Source organism: Nyctereutes procyonoides, unplaced genomic scaffold (assembly GCF_905146905.1).
Source record: "Nyctereutes procyonoides isolate TBG_1078 unplaced genomic scaffold, NYPRO_anot_genome, whole genome shotgun sequence".
In the NCBI taxonomy this organism is placed as follows: Eukaryota; Metazoa; Chordata; class Mammalia; order Carnivora; family Canidae; genus Nyctereutes; species Nyctereutes procyonoides.
Window position 1 is genome coordinate 35,798,667 of NW_026575120.1, and position 17,244 is coordinate 35,815,910.

The window sequence follows — 17,244 nt, forward strand, 5'->3', positions numbered from 1 at the left end:
AAATGAGCATAAAATATACTCATTTATACATGGAAACTTAAGATATGATAAAAAGTGAACCATATGTGAATGGGCAAAAGATAATTTATTAAAAAGTAATGGTGGGGGCACCAGCTGGCTCAGGTCAGTGTGAGGCATGCACTCTTGATCTCCGGGTTGTGGGTTCAAGCCCCATGTTGGGTGTAGAGACCAGTTAAAAAAATAAAATCTTTTAAAAAATAAAATTAATAAGTACTAGGAATGAGGCTCACTGAAGAAAAATAAAGTTGAATCTTTTCCTCTTACTTTATACAAAGGAAAATCCAAATGGATAAAAGATCCAAATGTGAATGGTAAGATGATAGAGTTAAGAAAATACAGAATTTTGTCACTATACAATAGAGAATGGCTTATTAAATAAGATCCCAGAAGCTCAAAACCTAATTAGATTTCCATTCAGCGAAAGGTAGGGATGACAGTCAGGGAGAAGGCATTTACAACATCCAGAAGCCACAGGAGACCACTAAGAAGAGTGTACAAGGAAAACTGACATACACACATGTACACATATAAATACAAACAGAGGAAGCTCGAGTGGCCAACAGAGGGAAGAGGTGCACATTCCCACTTATAACCACAAATATGCAAATTAAGTAAGAGTGGCGCCTGGGTGGCTCAGTCCATTGAGCTTCTGATTCTTGATTTCAACTCAGGTCATGATCTCAGGGTTGAGCCCTAAGTCGGGCTCCATGGAATATGTTTGGAGATTCCCTCTCTCCCTCTCTGTCTGCCCCTACATACCCCCTATCCTGGCACACACACGCTCATATACACTTTGTCTCTCTCAAAAAAAATTTTTTTTAACTGAAAATGATAAGATACTATTTCACATTCATCAGAATAGCCAAAAATTACCAAGCGTTGGCAAGAATGTGAAGGAAAACCCTGGTGCTGCTGGCAGGAGTGATAAATTGTATCACCATTCTGGAGAACCATTTGTCAATATTGGTGAAATAAAATATTCACATACGCTTTGAGATAGATCCACTCACTCCTGCATACATCACCAAGAGAAACTCTAGCACAGGTTATTAAGGAGACACAGATAAGATGTTCCTTGGAGCACTGATTGCAGAGGTAGCAAGTCGAAGGCATACCAAACAAGGAGAATGGGTCACTGAGGTGTGGTGGATGCCCAGGGCAGAAGAGCATGCAGCAGTCAGATATAGCACACTAGAAGTCAAAACAGCTCTGTGGATATTTTCAAGAGAAAATATAAGCAGAACAACAACAAAAGAAACATGACAAGATCCACAGCCCAGCACCACTTGTGTATATGAAAAACATCTCGCATGTGAAACAGCAGGTCTGAGGAGGTGATATTCATGTCCACAGACGTCATCCACCACAACAGCACATGTATCCGAGACAGCACATAATGCAGTAAGTTAAGAATATGGCTGCTTGAGCCAGGCCACTTGGGTTCAAATCCTGGCTCTGCTGCTCACTGGCTCTGTTGCCTTGGGCAAGTCCCTTAACCTCTCAGTTTCTTCGTTGGAAAAACAAGAGATAATAATAGCAAGTACTCTATGTGGTTGTGAGGATTAGCTGAGTTAATACAAGTGCTTAAGCAATGCCTGTCAGTGCTCCCTAAGTGTTACTGTTGCTATTACTATCCATAATAATATGAGCAGGGGAACTAGAAGAGAAAAATAAAACTTAAAAATCTATGGTGAGAGGTGCCTGGGTGGCTCAGTCGGTTAAGTAGCTGACTCTTGGTTTTGGCTCAGATTGTGATCTCAGAGTCGTGGGATGGAGCCCTTGCATCCGGCTCTGGGCTCAGTGTGGAATCTGCTCCAGATTCTCTCTCCCTCCAGCTTGGGCTGTCCCCCCCACCTTAAATAAATAAATAAAATCAGAAAAAAGTAACAAAACAAAAAGCTAGGGTGGAAACTTCTATGTATGATAATAGTGAGCTATGTATTGAAGGGAATGTTTAATTCAACTCTCTCTGTACCTGAGGTTAAAACACACACACACAGCCCTCTCTCCTCACACAAGCTTATAATACAGTGAACATTGGAGGTATCAATCTACTGTGATAAGGGCCACGGTAAGAGAAAGCATGGGGTAGCACAAGAACCCAGAAGAGAGGTTAGCTGGCAAGTTCACAAAGGGATTCTGAAGGATAGGAGTGTTGGGAGGCAGGATAATTTAGAGTTTAAGATTTGGACCTGAGGGGCACCTGGGTGGCTCAGTCAATTAAGCATCCAACTCTTGATTTTGGTTTAGGTCTGAGCTCAGTGGGGAGTCTGCTCAAGATTCTCTCTCTCTCTCCCTCTGCAACCCCCCCCCAACTCCCCTCTCTAAAAATAAATAAATAAATCTTTAAAAGAAATTTGCCACCTGATCACAGTTGTGCCTTTTATTATTGTGTGTGATTTTTGATAAGTTACATTCCCAAAGTAATTACAGTTGGAAAACACCCAGGCCCTAAGAATATATTACTAGAACTCAAAAACCCCGGCAAAACCTCTCCATAATCTCGGCTATGACTATGTAGTTCCTATCTCTTTAAGAACAATCCCCCGCCTGAAAACATATCTGCTCATTGATTTGGTTAGAATTAGTTGTGGAGCAAGCTGTTTCCTTTTTGTAATCTTCAGCAAAGGAAGGATGCTAAGGGAACTGATCACATAAGAACTTGGAAGCAGAAGTGGGTGATGATGAGGCTGGCTCTTAAAATCAGGAGGAGATAGGGGCGCCTGGATGGCTCAGTCTGTTAATTGTGAAACTCCTGCTTTCAGCTCAGATCAATGATGTCAGGGTCAGTGCTTAGCAGGGAGGTTGCTTCTCTCATGCTCCCCCTCTCTCTCTGCCCATCCCTCCCGCTCCTGCTCTCTTTCTCTCTCTAAAATAAATAAATAGGGCAGCCCAGGTGGCTCAACGGTTTAACGCCACCTTAAGCCCAGGGCCTGATCCTGGAGTCCCGGGATGGAGTCCCACGTCAGGCTCCTTGCATGTAACCTGCTTCTCCCTCTGCCTGTGTCTCTGCCTCTCTCTCTGTGTCTCTTATGAATAAATAAATGAACTCTTAAAAAAAAATAAATAAAAATAAATAAATAAATCTTTTAAAAAAATCATTAGTTGGTAATTACCTGTAAGAGCCAGAGGGTCTTTTGAGCGACTGATACTTTTGAGTATCAGCCCACAAACTATTATTGGCAAGTGCACTGCAGGGTGGCAGCTGCATTAAAAGGAAATCCAGCAGGCACACACTGATTCAGTAGCTAGAATGTCATTTTGCCGTAAGACGGTGGTTCTTGGTCCAGAAAAGGGGACTTGGTCACTGGAGAGTTTACAAATCCCAAATGCAAAACATTTGCTAGGTTCGTTCATTTTTCTCACAGAAGAAACACAAAAATAAAAATACTTGAGCAGCCTGAAATCTGCTTAAGGAATGACCTTGGAAGTAAAGAAGAAAAAGGACATCCCACACATTCCTTCAGGCACAGTTCCCATGGACAGAGCTGAACAACATGTTCTCCAGCAGTGTGAAACCAAAATCAGGTAAAGGAAAACAGACAAGTTCCATTTTTTGAAATTGAGAACAATCTCCAATGCAGGAAGTGGCCACCAAAGTCTAGTGTCAAGGTCACAGAGATGACTCCAGACCACACAAGTTCAATTATCACCCCCACCCCTAACAGGGGTGAATCACTCCACAGCCTGGTTTCCCCATCAACAGAATGGGAATCAACATGAAAATAGTTGAAGAGACACTGGGGAGTACAGGTTCAGTTTCTTAAAAAGTTAAATGTACCATTAGGTCCAGAAATTCCATCGCAGCTATCTACCCAAGAGAAATGAAAACATATGTCCATACCAAGACTTGTCTGCAAATATTCATAGCAGCACTGTTCATAATGGCCAACAATTGGCAATACCCCAAATGCCCATCAACTGGTGAATAGATAAACAAAATGTGGTACTGTACATGTGTGAAATGCTACCCAGCAATAAAAAGTAAAAAAACAAACTACTGATACCTGCTACAACATGGATGGACCTGAAAAACATACAAACTGAATGAAGCCAGATGCAAAAAAAAAAAAAAAAAAAACTATATATGATTCCATTTACATGAAATGTCCAGAAAAGGCAAATCTATGGAGAAAGACAGCAGACAGCAGATCAGTGGTTTCCTGGGACTAGGAGTGGTTGTGGCATCAGCTGCAAACTGGTCCAAGGGACTTTTTGAGGTAACGGAAATATTCCAAGAAGGATTTTGGTGATGATTGCACAAATCTATAAATATAATAGAAATCATTGGAATGGTATACTTAAAATAGGCAAATCCCATCTATGTAAATTATACCTCAACAAAGCTGTTAAAAAATAGCACCTACCTTGGAGGGTTGTTACAATGATAAAATGAGTTCATTTTTTTAATCTATTCATTTATTTTAGAAAGAGAGAACGAGAACATGAGCGGGAGGGGCATAGGGAGAAGGAGGGAGAATCTCAAGCGAACTCTGGGCGGGCTGATAGTGAAGCAGGAGGTGGGTCTTTATCTTACAGCCCTGAGATCACCACCTGAGCCTGAGCCGAAACCAAGAGTTAGACACTTAACAGACTGAGCCAACACCCAGGTGCCCCGAAATGAGTTAATTTTAATAAAGCACTTATAATGGTATCTGACATGTAGCAAGCAATGTGTGCTCTACATGTATTTGCTAAACAGTATAAATGACTTTTTGTAGTTATGTGATGCATCACATGAGTAAATTACTGACAGTAGTTACATGATTCCCTACAGCACAGAAGGCACGACATCTGAGTAGTTAAGCAAGAGGATTACTGCTCTTCTATAAAATAGGTTTTAAGAATCGGGGGCAATGAGGCACCCGAGTGACTCAGTGGTTGAGCCTCTGCCTTTGGCCCAGGTTGTGATCCTGGGGTCCTGGGATTGAGTCTTGCTCACTCTCTCCCAAACAAATAAATAAATGAATCTTTTTTAAAAGTTTAAATAAAAACCATACTTAGCTTGAAGTCCCTCAAGTAGAGACTTTGAAACTTGTCACATGACCTGGCTTCTACCTGCCACCTCCTCAGGCCACTGCCTTCTTTGCCCAAAAGAACTTCTCTCAGTTCCTTGAGACTCTGGACAGCTTTCTTTTCTATGTTCTTTCTTTTCTGGGTGTAAATCTACCTACCTTCCCTCTCCAGTCTAACACTTACCTAACCTCTCCCTACCTTTCAAGTCTTCATTTAGGGTCACTTTTTCTAGGAATTTGGTTCTTTCTTGTTGCCCCAACGCCCCCCACTTCAACACACACACACACACACACACACACACACAATTTTAACTGAACCAACTTTATGTCTTTTGATTCTCACATCAAAAGATAAATGGTGTTCATACCCATCCCCAAGCACTCACAATAGTATGTGGGGCACAAGGGGCCCCCAAGAAACACTAGTGCAATGATTCTTAGCCAGGGGTGATTCTGATCCTGCAGACATCACCTCAGGAAGTCCTCTCATGCCAATTTTCAATCACTCCCCACTCCCACTCCCAGCTGCAGAAGAAACCACTGATCTGCTGTTTTCTCTGAAAATGTCATACAAATGGAAATGTACATTATGGAGTTCTTTGCATCTGTTTTCATTCACTTAGCATAATATTTTATTATCACAACTAGGATTGGGGGTACTTCTGGTACCTCGTGGGTAGAGACCAGGGAGCTGCTAAACATCCTATAGGGCACAGGACACCCCCACACACAAGAATTATCCACTCCAATATGTTAACAGTGCTGAGGCTGACAACTCCTACACTCGTGGAATGAAAAGTGTAAAGTAATGAGTAAACAGATCATGTTTTAGACCTGAAATTAAGGATTGCTCCCAGTGCCCTTTCAAAATCTCAAAAAAGTCTCTAAAAAATGCAATATCCCTTTCTCTCCAAAATGTGAAATTTGTTTCTCGAGTACTATTTTCAAAGAACTCCTTAGGATGGGAGAACCATCAGAATTATTATTATATCAGGGGCGCTGTGGTGCTTTGCACAGATCCCCTTCAGACATGACCTCCAGCTCATGGAGTGCTGCCAGCAGACAGCCCTCAGCTGAAGAGACGCTTCAGCCCAGTCAGGCCACCTTCCCAGGACAGCCCAGATCCTGTGACTGACATGTGAGGGGCTGTAAAGGCCCAGTCAGCTCACCCAAGCTTCACAAGTCCTTGTGGGGTTGGCTGAGAATCAAGCATGAAGCCCAGGGCCTCCCTCAGCCCCACGCTGTGCCCTTCCTTCCCTTGCCCCTCCCCTTCCACAGGAGGCAGCCATAACATCAATCCCTGCTACGCAAATAAATCAATTCTCTCTCTAGTCTCCAGGAGACTGTGTTCCTGTGACACCAGGAAACAATGGCTCCAGCTTCTAAAATGGATTTTGGAATACACATTTTTTAATATATGCGTGCCAGGGCGGCTCAGTTGGTTGGGCATCTTGCCTTTGGCTCAGGTCAGGATCTCCAGGTCCTGGGATTGAGCCCATCTGGGTCCTTGCTCAGTAGGGAGTCTGCTTCTCCTTCTCCCTCTGCTGCTCCCCCTGCTTGTGCACTCGCTTTTTTTTTTTATTTTTTTATTTTTAAAGATTTTATTTATTTATGAGAGACATAGAGAGAGAGGCAGAGACACAGGCAGAGGGAAAAGCAGGCTCCATGCAGGGAGCCCGATGTGGGACTTGATCCCGGGACTCCAAGATCACGCCCTGGGCCAAAGGAAGGCTGTAAACCGCTGAGCCACCCAGGGATCCCCACACTCACTCTTTCTAATAAATAAATAAAATCTATTTTAGAAAGGGTTTTCAATGTATAAAGAAATATGCAAACTAATATCTAGTGACAGAAAGATTAATGCAGACTCATGTCTAGTGACAAAAGGCCTTTCAGTGGTTGTTTTGGGAACAGAGGGCAGGGTTCACCAACTGTCTCAGGGAAACTTGCAGCTACGTTCACTGTCTCGATCATGGTGATGGTTGCACAGGTACATACCTATGTCAAAACTTTATTTATTTATTTATTTATTTATTTATTTATAGTATACTTTAAATATTTGCAGTTTATTGTATGTCAGTTACACTTCAACAAAGCTCTTCCATAAAGAAAGAAAAAAGAAATTGTCAAAGCCTTAAAGAGTGTCTAAGAAATAAAGAAAAACTGTGTATAATCCCTACTAGAATTATTTTCATTTTCTTTAGTTTTGATCCATATGTTTACATGTCTTATAAGGGTATAATGACAGCACACACTAGCTGTTCTCAGTGTGCAATGCTGTCACACTGGTATGTCCTGATGAACTGTGAGATGTTCAGCTAAATAGGTTATTATTTATATATCAAGTATGCCAGTTTGCCAAGGTTGATCTCTTCTAATAAAGCATAGTGTTTCCAAGATTAGAAGCATAATAATATCAACCTCACTCTCTTGCACTTCGGCATGATTTATTCAGGGGAAAAGCTAGCACACAGGGTTTCACACAGCACTTGGTAAATCCTTAGGAAAATGTCAGGCCTTAAGAACCCAGATGTTCATCTCAGTTGCATCTTGGCAAATATTGTACCTTAAAACTGTGTCACATGTGTTGCTACGTGGCATTTCACAACTGACATTTTCCTTAAAGCAAAGTAAAATATACAAATGGTAATAAATCAGATAAACCAGTCTCCTTGGAATCCCCTTCCCTGTTCTGCTAGTACAAGTTCCCAAAGGCATTTTCCTACCTTTCTTACTTTTTCTTCCTTCCTGCCTGCCTTTCTTCCTGGGTAGATAAGATACTCAAATGGGTCAAAAATCAAAGTGTTAAATGTTACATCCAACAAAAACTATCTACCTTGCCCTCTCCCAGTCCACTGGCTTCCCTCCCCAAGAGCAACAAGTTTCACCAGTTTTTTTGTCTCTCCATCCAACTGATATCAGTATGCACATATGTGTATCTGTACACCACATACTTGGAAAGTGTTGCAACCGTTAAAAACCACACACTTGGAAAGTACTGCAACCCTTAAAAAAAGACAGCAAATAACATGTACTGTTTTATATCTTGCTTTTAACTTATTAATATATACGGTATCATGGAATATTAATATTTAAAGAGCTTCTAAAGTTGAAAAATAGGGGATCCCTAGATGGCTCAGCAGTCTAGTGCCTGCTTTTGGCCCAGGGCGTGGTCCTGGAGTCCCGGGATCCAGTCCCACATTGGGCTCCCTGCGTGGAAACTGCTTCTCCCTCTGCCTATGTCTCTGCCTATGTCTCTCTCTCTCTCTCTGTGTGTCTCTCATGAATAAATAAAATCTTTTTAAAAAATAAAGTTGAAAAATATTATAAATATTGGTGAATTGAATTAGCTCCACATCAATGAACATTTAGGTAGTTTCCAATCTTTTGCTATTATAAACAATGTAATAAATAACCCTATAGCACATCATATTGCATGTAGGCAAACATGTTTATAATACAAATTCTTAAAAATGGAATTGCTAGGTCAAAGGGTGTATTTGTAAAACAGAAAGATATTGCTAACCTGCTCTTCTTGTTAGAGGCTGTACCAATTTATACTCCCACCAGTTACATAAGACAACGATTTTCTACAAATTCCTGCCAAACGCCCTGAGTCATCAAACTTTTTGATCTCTGCCAATTTGATATATAAAAAGATATCATAGTGTAATCCTGACTCACGGTTTTTATAAGTATATACAAGCATAATCTTTTATGTTTCATATGTCCATTTCTGTGTATGTTCTGTTCATATATGTTGGCCCATTTCTCCACTGGGCTTCTTTTACTTTATTGATTTTGTAGCTCTTTCTACACTAGGTTAATTATAATTAGCTTTCTGACTGTAAAATGAACTCAAATATTTTTCCCAGTTATTTTCTGACTTACTGGAGTTTGCCAAAATTTTTAAATTTTATGTATTTGAATGTATAAACCTTTTAAGGTTTCTGCATTTAGTTATCACAGCTAACAAAGTGGCCTCTATTCCCAGATTTTACTTTTTAAGATTTTATCTATTTATTTGGGAGAGTGACAGAGGGAGCAGAAGCAGGGGGAGGGGCAGAAGGAGAGAGACAAGCAGACTCTCTGCTGAGCAGGGAGCCCAATGCTGCTCAATCCCAAGACTCTGAGATAATGACCTGAGCTGAAATCAGACCCATAATCGACTGGGCTACCCAGGCACTCCATCTACTCCCAGATTTTTTAAAAGAAATATTTTCCCATAAGTTCCTTGGGTACTTTAGTGGTTTCTTTCTTTAACATAAAATATTTGATCGGGCTAGACACGTTCCTTGTGTAAGGTGTTACATCATATGGGTCCAGTTACATTTTGTTTAAACCTCCCAGTTGTCCCAAAGCCATTTATCCAGCAATCCATCTTTTACTTATTTAGAAAGGCAATTTACTTAAAGTATTTGTAGTTCCCAATATTTAACGCCAAATTACATGACCAAAGCTCCAGGGATGTTTCAAATATAGACATATCACTGACCATGAAAGATGAGGATTTGGCTTAGATATCCCACCCTGTCTCCACGCATTCCAAAGTTTGATAACCACATCATATTTAGTTCCTTTACTAGTTATTTTTGCTACTATAAATAATTGGCTTATGTTATTATTTCTTGTGCCAACAACTCTAGTCAGTAGCTAGACATTCCTCTCAGCATATATAAAGAAATGTAAATATTTTTTGTTGTTCTCACTTAGTATTACCCACAGGCTTAATCTAAATAATAATAATGATAATAATAGTGTAAGAAGGCAGGATGTAGAGACTCAGATCAACATTTTACCACGCTATGATTCTTAAAATCCATCAGCCCATACAGTATAAACAAATGATTAAATGAATAAATACAAACATAAATACATAAATGGAACAATTCTAATTCTCCTTTCAAAATTTCAATTAATAAATGTAGAAGAAACAAGAGAAATGGAAAAACATCATTAGAACACCACAGTAATCATTGCTGCAGGCAAACTCTACCAATGAGTGATAAAATTGGTAGGCGAAAGTTTAAGAAGAAACAGGAAATTTTATAGCTTCAAAGTATCTCCCTCAGAATGCGTCTAGGTTACCATAGTGGTTTCCACATATATCCACAAATTCTTTGATGTCTTTCCCTCCAAGAGATGTGTTTAATCTACTCAACCGGTACCCCCACCTCCAGACTGGGCTGCACTTAATGACTCGTTCCAAAGAACAGAGGATGAAAGGGGGGAAACGATTTTTACAGTAGAGAAACTTGACAGTTTTTTCCACTTTGCCCAAATGGTCAAAGTTAACATCATGTGTTTATAAGTCATGCTAGGATCAGGAACCCCCGATACAATTCAAGCAGAGCAGAAGGGTGTACTTTCAAAAAATCCAAATCCCAGCGTAGACAAGAAAAAACATCAAACCCAAGTTGAGGGATATTCTACAAAATATCTGACCAATACTTCTCAAAAGTGTCAAGGTCAAGAAACAAAATAAAAAGTCAAGAAACTTACACAGATAGGAAGAGACTAAAGAGACAAGAGAACTAAATGCTAAGCGGTACCCTGGAATGAATCCTGGAACAGAAAAAGGACAATAGTGGAAAAACTGGTGAAATCTGAACGAAGCCCATCATCCAGTTAATAGTAATGCACCGATGTTAATTTCTTAGTGTTGATCATCATACCATGGTTATGTAAGGTGTCCACAACTGGGAAAGCTGGGTGAGAGGTATGTAGAAACTTGCTTTACTATCTTTACAACTCTTCTGTAAGTCTACAATTATTCCTAAATATTAAGGTTTTTAAAAATAAGTGATGATTTACTTCTAAAATATTATTATGGGACTAAATTGCTCTTGGATACTTTTAAATTAATATTACTAGAGAAATGCGTAATTTTTCAGTTTCAGTTATTGCAAAGCAATTAGTTCAATTTGCAAGTGGGTGAAAACAGCATCCTCCTTTCATTTCATACTTCTATGTAAATGTTCATACTGTCTTTCTATTCTGTTGGCTTAGGGTTGTTTTTCTAATGAATACAAATGAGGAGTGGAATCTTTATGATGTGCTTTCCAATTCATAAAATTAGTAACATAATTTTAATAAAATTCAATGGAACTTTAAAAAATCATTTCCTTGCGGTATAAATAATCCCGATGTAAGACGATAGGACACCATTCCCCAGGATCCTTCCGGGAGGGCTCCTCCTCTCCTGCACTCACTCTCAGAGTAGGTACTGATTGTCCAACATGTTCCAGGCTAAGCTCTGAGAAGTGGGGGAAAAAAAAGAAAGTGTGACTTGGACACTTCTTACTCTGCTCCGGCCCCAGAAAGTCCCTGCAACTGCCAAGTCACGCTAATAACTCACACGGATCAGCTACACCAGCCACTGTCACAAGGCTCTAGGCCGTGCACCTAGGGGTGGGTCCCCACCACGTAGGCCCACTCTTAAGCGAGAAGAGGAAGCGACCGAGGCCGGGAGGCCGGCGCACCCAGCGCAGCGGCGGGGCGGGGCGGGGCGAGGCGGGGCGGGGCGGGGGGCGGGGCGAGGCAGGGCGGGCGGGGCGCGCCTCTCAAACCCCCGCTAGGGCCCCGGGCCGGCTCCCCAGGCGGGAGGGAGGCAGCGCACGGGGCCTGGGGACACTCCGAGGCCCCCCCCCCGCCCCCTCCGGCCCGCCCGCCGCGACCTTTAGCCACACTTGGCCCCGGGCGGCCCTCCCGGCGCGGCTGCGCGGCTGCGCGGCGGGGGCGGGGCGGGGGCGGTCCTCCGGGGCGGTCCTCCGGGGCGGTCCTCCGGGGCAGGCCGGGAAGCGGGCGGGATCGCTGCCCCCTGGGGCCGGAGCCGGAGCCGGAGCCGGAGCCGGGGCCGGGGCGGCTGCAGCATGGGGCCCGTGCCGCGGACCCTGGAGCTCTTCTACGACGTACTGTCCCCCTACTCCTGGCTGGGCTTCGAGGTGACTCCGGGGGCCCGCCCGGCCGGCGCGTGGGGCGTGGGGGCGAGGGCGGAGGGAAGGGCGGGAGCGGGGCGCGGAGAACTTCCTGGCGCTGCCCGACGGGCCTCAGGACGCGCGGCGCAAAGCTAGGGGTGAAGGTTCCTTTGTGCGTCTAAACGCGATACGGTCGCTGGCTCCAGGTCCAGCCGTTTCATCCTAAGGCAGGGGCTTCCCACAGTGGTTGGAAGAACACGGGTAACTCCGGACAATCAAGGAGACACCCGCGGCACAGCCACCTCTCAGCCCTGCGACGTTAGTGTCTGGGGAGCGGAGTGCACAACAGGATGAAGCCGCCTACTGAGCAAAGATCCTGGGATCGATTTCTTGGGACGGAGCAAAGTTCATGGGATCACTTCTGGGAGTGGAGACTTTTGCCATTTAAAACCAAATAGTTTAGGGTGCACGCACAACCCTTACTCTTCTGCACTCAGAGCCTCCAGCTAATCAGTCGCCATTAACAGCCTTCCTTCTCCATCAGCCACTTTCACTCTGTCCATCTTACACACTGGTTCCCCACCTCTACCTCTGCTCCTGCAGGTCCTGTGCCGGTACAAGAACATCTGGAACATCAACCTGCAGTTGCGCCCCAGCCTCATTGCAGGGATCATGAAAGACAGCGGTGTGAAGGCAGCGGCAGTTGGGACAGGGATTTGAGGGAGGGAGGGCGGGGGGTTGGGGGGTGGCTGCTCCCAACTGGGTCTTTATGTTGGCATGGACAACTAGTAATTTGCACTCTCCTGAAAACCGGGTAAGGGTCACCTCAAGCCTGGGACTCTTCAGTAGTCTTTCACGAGTGTGCCCAAATTTCCACTTGCAGGAAACCAGCCACCAGCTCTACTTCCCCGCAAAGCCCAATACCTGAGAAATGACATTAGACTCCTAGGACAGCATGTCCAGGTTCCCATGCAGTTCCCCAAGGATTTCTTCTCTGTGATCCTTGAAAAAGGTAAAGAGTGAGATACAGATGGGGTTATTAAGTGGAAGGCAGCAAAGCTGCAAATCATAGTGCCAGGAAGTTGGGACTGGCAACTAGTTCCATGAAATGAAACAAAGGTTGGGAAAACACAGGTCAGCATTGAGTGAGCAGAAGCTTGTGGGGACCTAAGGGGACAAAGAGCAGGACAAACCGGCTATGAGAAAATGTAGGTAGGAGACTGAGGGCAGTTGAGCTCGGGGGAAGTCAGAAGCAGGAAAGAGCCAGTCCTCCGTTGGAGACAAACTAGAAAAGCACTGCCTCTGAGTACCTCTGCCCCACAGGAAGTTTATCAGCCATGAGATTCCTCACTGCTGTGAACATGGAACACCCAGAGATGTTAGAGAAAGTGTCCAGGGAACTATGGATGCGTGTCTGGTCACGGGTAAGGACATAGCTCTGGGAACTACTTGGGAGACCCTGGATAATGGGAGGACCATCCCCTACAACCCAGTTTCCAGAGTCTTGGTCCTACCTTCCCCTGTTGTTCACTGCCCTACCATCCTCCCTCCCCCATCTCACACCTCATCACCCCTTTCCTACTGAGTGTTCTCTTCTTCTCAGGATGAAGACATCACAGAACCTCAGAGCATCTTAGCCGTGAGTGTCCTGGCTCTGTCCCCGGTCCTCTCATAGGGAAGCTGAGAACAGCTGGTGTTCAGGAGCAGAGAAGACACAGTTTTCATATTAGGTGGAAGAGGTGATAGTTATTTGGGAAGAAAGGATGCTGTGTTTGAGGGGCCAAATTACTGAAAGGTTGGAACTCAGAGGACTTTCAAAGATTATCTTGTGGTTGAAAGGGAAGTGCAGAACTCTACATGGGTAGATTTTATTTCATGAAAGAAGTCAGTGGGAGAGAAATGTTAAATGTTGGCACCCCCAGATGGGGAAGGATGAAGCAGTGGCCCCAATCACAGACCTCACCGATATATCCAGAGTAGAAAGCAGGAGACTTTACAGACAAGCTTTAAAAAGAAAAAAAAGAGAGAGAGAGAGAGAGAGAGATAACTCAAGCCAGAATGATACAGAAGCCAGAGTGGAAACAAATGAAAAAGCTCAAAACATTGAAATGTGTGCCAACCGTAGATAAAGGAATAAAAAGTAAATTTTTCTTGGGGTTAAATCAGGAAATTCAAAACAATATTTTCCCTCCAGTTTACAAAAGATAGTTGAGGCATATTCAAATTTAATACATAAGATAGCAGATCACAAAGAATGACCAATACGTTCCTCCAGTGTTTTTATTCCTGCAAAGTATTTGCATAGGCTTGCCTTTGCACTTATTAACTAACAATCATTTTCCATACAGTTGTAAACTCTTTGAAAGTACCATTCTCAGTGGGCCTACTTTTGTTTACCTAACTGATCCTCCGTTGAACATTTGGTCTAGGACACAATTCTCTCTCATGAAGCCAAGTCAAAGACACAACAGAATGCTCTGCATGACTTCATGTTTGCCTCTCCAGCTTGAGGTCAAGTTGCACTGGTTCTCAACCTTGGCTGTATATTTTATCACCTGGAACACCTGGGCACTGCCTGTCAAAAATTCTGTCGTAATTGTTCCAGGGGATGACCTGTGAGTGGAATTTTTAAAGCTCCCTCAGGAGATTCTAGTATTCAGCCAAAATTGAGAACCACTAGTCCCAAATGATACCAACACACCCCAAACTGAAACTTTTATTCTTGTGAGGCCCCACAGGCAGCTAGCTATATATCCTGTGCCCTGCTCAAAAGTCCTCAGGAAATGATACGAGAACTATAGCCCAGCCCTTGATTCAAAAGAGCACAAGATACTCAGGAACTCTGAGAAGTAGAAAGGCAAGAGCCCAGACTTAATGTCAGGGGACTTGGATTCTAACATTGGCTCTGCCACTAATGAGTTCTATGATGCTAACCAAGTCATGGACAGCAGTCCCCTTCCTAGTTAATAAAAAGGTGGGAAAGCTGGTTTCTAAGATGCCTACTGGCTTTAAAGTTTTGCACTTGTTCTTTCCACCAATCACAAGATTTTTGAAGGGGGAAAAAAAACAGCCCTTCTTAGCAAAGATAGACCTTTGTGGGTGGGTTAAGGCCTTACTAGGAAAATGGGAGCAGAGAAGAAAGACTAGAGTTTCTCCTGAGATCCCTACCCCCACTAAAGCAGACAAAGCTGTGTTCCCTTCCGTATCCCCCCTCAGGCTGCAGAGAAGGCTGGCATGTCTACAGAACAAGCCCAGGGACTTCTGGAAAAGATTGTAACACCAAAGGTGAAAAACAAGCTCAAGGAGAACACTGAGGCAGCCTGCAAATATGGGGTAAGCAACTCTTGCTGTGGGTCTCCAACCCCACTGCTGAAGACAGGCTGAGAATCTACTGGGTCCCCATGCTCCTGTTCTAAATGTTGCTCCCAATATGAGTCCTCCCAGTTGTCCCAGACAACCCTCATCCTCTCCCTTCCTATCCCAGAGTCCAAGGAAAGGAAAAAGGGAGCCAGATGGTTAAAAGGAAAGACACGTATTTGAGAGTTAGAAAACTCCCTAGAGCTGTGGAGCCTCTTAGCAGACCCCTCTCTTAGGCTGCTCTGCTTCTATGACCTCAGACAAGTATTGACTCTTAGCCTTCAGTCCCAGACTAATAAATAACTGCTCTATCACCTTACTCCCTACATTCTAACTGCTTTCTCCAGGCCTTTGGGCTGCCAGTCACTGTGGCCCATCTGGATGGCCAAACCCACATGCTATTTGGCTCTGATCGGATGGAGTTGCTGGCACACCTGCTGGGTAAGCCACAGGTTCATGGTGAGCTGCCCTTGACCCTAGCCCCATCCCCATTTATCAGTTGACCGAAGGACAGATCCAGAACAAAACATGTTCTATGCATTTCCAGTAATGGAGCCTCATACACAGAGGTTCCTGGGGGCTGAATGGGGAGAGGCCAGTTTCACCCCCATAGAAAAGAAGGGAACCAAGCAGAGCTCTTCCTAGAAAACCCCTGGGGGCTTGTGGGGTCAGCCTCTGACATGTAATTTTTTCCATCTAGGAGAGAAGTGGATGGGCCCGGTGCCTCCAGCTATAAATCCCAAACTTTAAGGATAGCCAGGGGAAGCCTATAGGGATGAAAGCAGACCATCTGCTTACCCTTCTTCCACCGTGTGACACATCTCTTGGGGCCTGATTTCTCTGATAGAGGATCCTCTGTGGCCCCAAGAGATGCCATGTAGGGGGCTTCCTGGTGCCCCAAATTCTGCTCTTCCTCAGAATAAATATTTCTGGGCCTGTGTCCTCCCTGGTGTTTGTGTGCTATCTCTGCAGTCACCTGTCTACTCTAGGTTGTTTGCAAATACCTCCTTCCATACCACGTGCTACGCTGCCCACTTCAGGGCAGCTTTATGGAGGGAGCAGGAAAGAACCCCTCTTCAGGGACGGAAAACTGAATCAGATGGATTTTGCAACTAACCAGTTTGGCACCTCAGCCATGGTTACTGATATGGGGCTGGGATCAAAGGTAGCCAGAGCTTGGCTGAGGTTCTGCCCAGATATTTGAACCACCTCCAGCTATACTGACTAGCAGAACCAGGGCAAGGTGGCAACAAAGGGAGACAGGCTAGAGTTGCCAAGGGCTCGGAAGTTGCTCATCTGCATGATTCTCTCCTTTTAATTACAAAGCAGATCCTGAAAAAAAAAAAAAAAAAAAAAAAAAAACCCAGGGCCTCTCTCTCCAGCCTAGTATAACCCCTGTTCCTTTCCACACAAACCTACAGCTTTCCCACTCCTGCAATTACTTATCTAAAGGCCCTACTGTGTATGTGCCAGCTGTGCAATAATCAGAGAACTTGTGTCTTAGTAGTCTTTGGACTTCTTTGAGGATACTCTTTGTCCAGAAACAGAAACCACACTTTGACATCTGTTGGGAAGCAGTTGTGTATCCGTTGATGGCTCAGTGGCTCCAGAGGTGTTCAAAGAGGATTCCTTGAGGCCCTCCCCCGCCTCCCCGCCCCAGCTCTTTCTGATCTCAGCTCTTTTCCCCCATTTCCCCTCCATCACTCGCTGTTTTCCTCCTCTCCCCACCCATCATTCCAGCATACTGCAGGGTTCCCAGTCATCCCTACTAGGCTTATCTGCTAACTAATGCCAGAAGTACATAACCAAATACTCCCTCTTTCAAAGAAGATTTCATGATGTGTAGCGAATCTGAATTTAAAATACAGGAAAATGGGGGGCACCTGGCTGGCTCAGTGGTTGAATGTCTGCCTTTGGCTCAGGTCGTGAACCTG

The 17,244-nt window shown here is 44.1% G+C and overlaps 2 protein-coding genes across 7 annotated transcripts in view; one reads left to right on the forward strand and one right to left on the reverse strand.

Annotated features, from left to right (window-relative positions):
- LOC129515900 (olfactory receptor 6V1-like) overlaps nucleotides 1–17,244 on the reverse strand; it is a 278,554-nt gene that overhangs the window by 247,190 nt on the left and 14,120 nt on the right. The window lies entirely within an intron of this gene.
- Nucleotides 11,810–16,252, forward strand: GSTK1 (glutathione S-transferase kappa 1). The gene is made up of 8 exons (XM_055335093.1): nucleotides 11,810–11,980; nucleotides 12,557–12,638; nucleotides 12,837–12,965; nucleotides 13,277–13,377; nucleotides 13,557–13,592; nucleotides 15,170–15,286; nucleotides 15,658–15,751; nucleotides 16,011–16,252. The coding sequence occupies exons 1-8, from the start codon at nucleotides 11,909–11,911 to the stop codon at nucleotides 16,058–16,060; spliced, it is 681 nt and encodes a 226-aa protein (XP_055191068.1). The 5' UTR covers nucleotides 11,810–11,908; the 3' UTR covers nucleotides 16,061–16,252.

Coding starts and splice junctions, on each gene's coding strand:
- GSTK1 (XM_055335093.1), top strand. CDS start 11,909: ATGGGGCCCGTGCCGCGGACCCTGGAGCTCTTCTACGACGTACTGTCC. Junction 13,378..13,556: donor GGATGCGTGTCTGGTCACGG/GTAAGGACATAG, acceptor TCTTCTTCTCAG/GATGAAGACATCACAGAACC. Junction 13,593..15,169: donor AACCTCAGAGCATCTTAGCC/GTGAGTGTCCTG, acceptor ATCCCCCCTCAG/GCTGCAGAGAAGGCTGGCAT.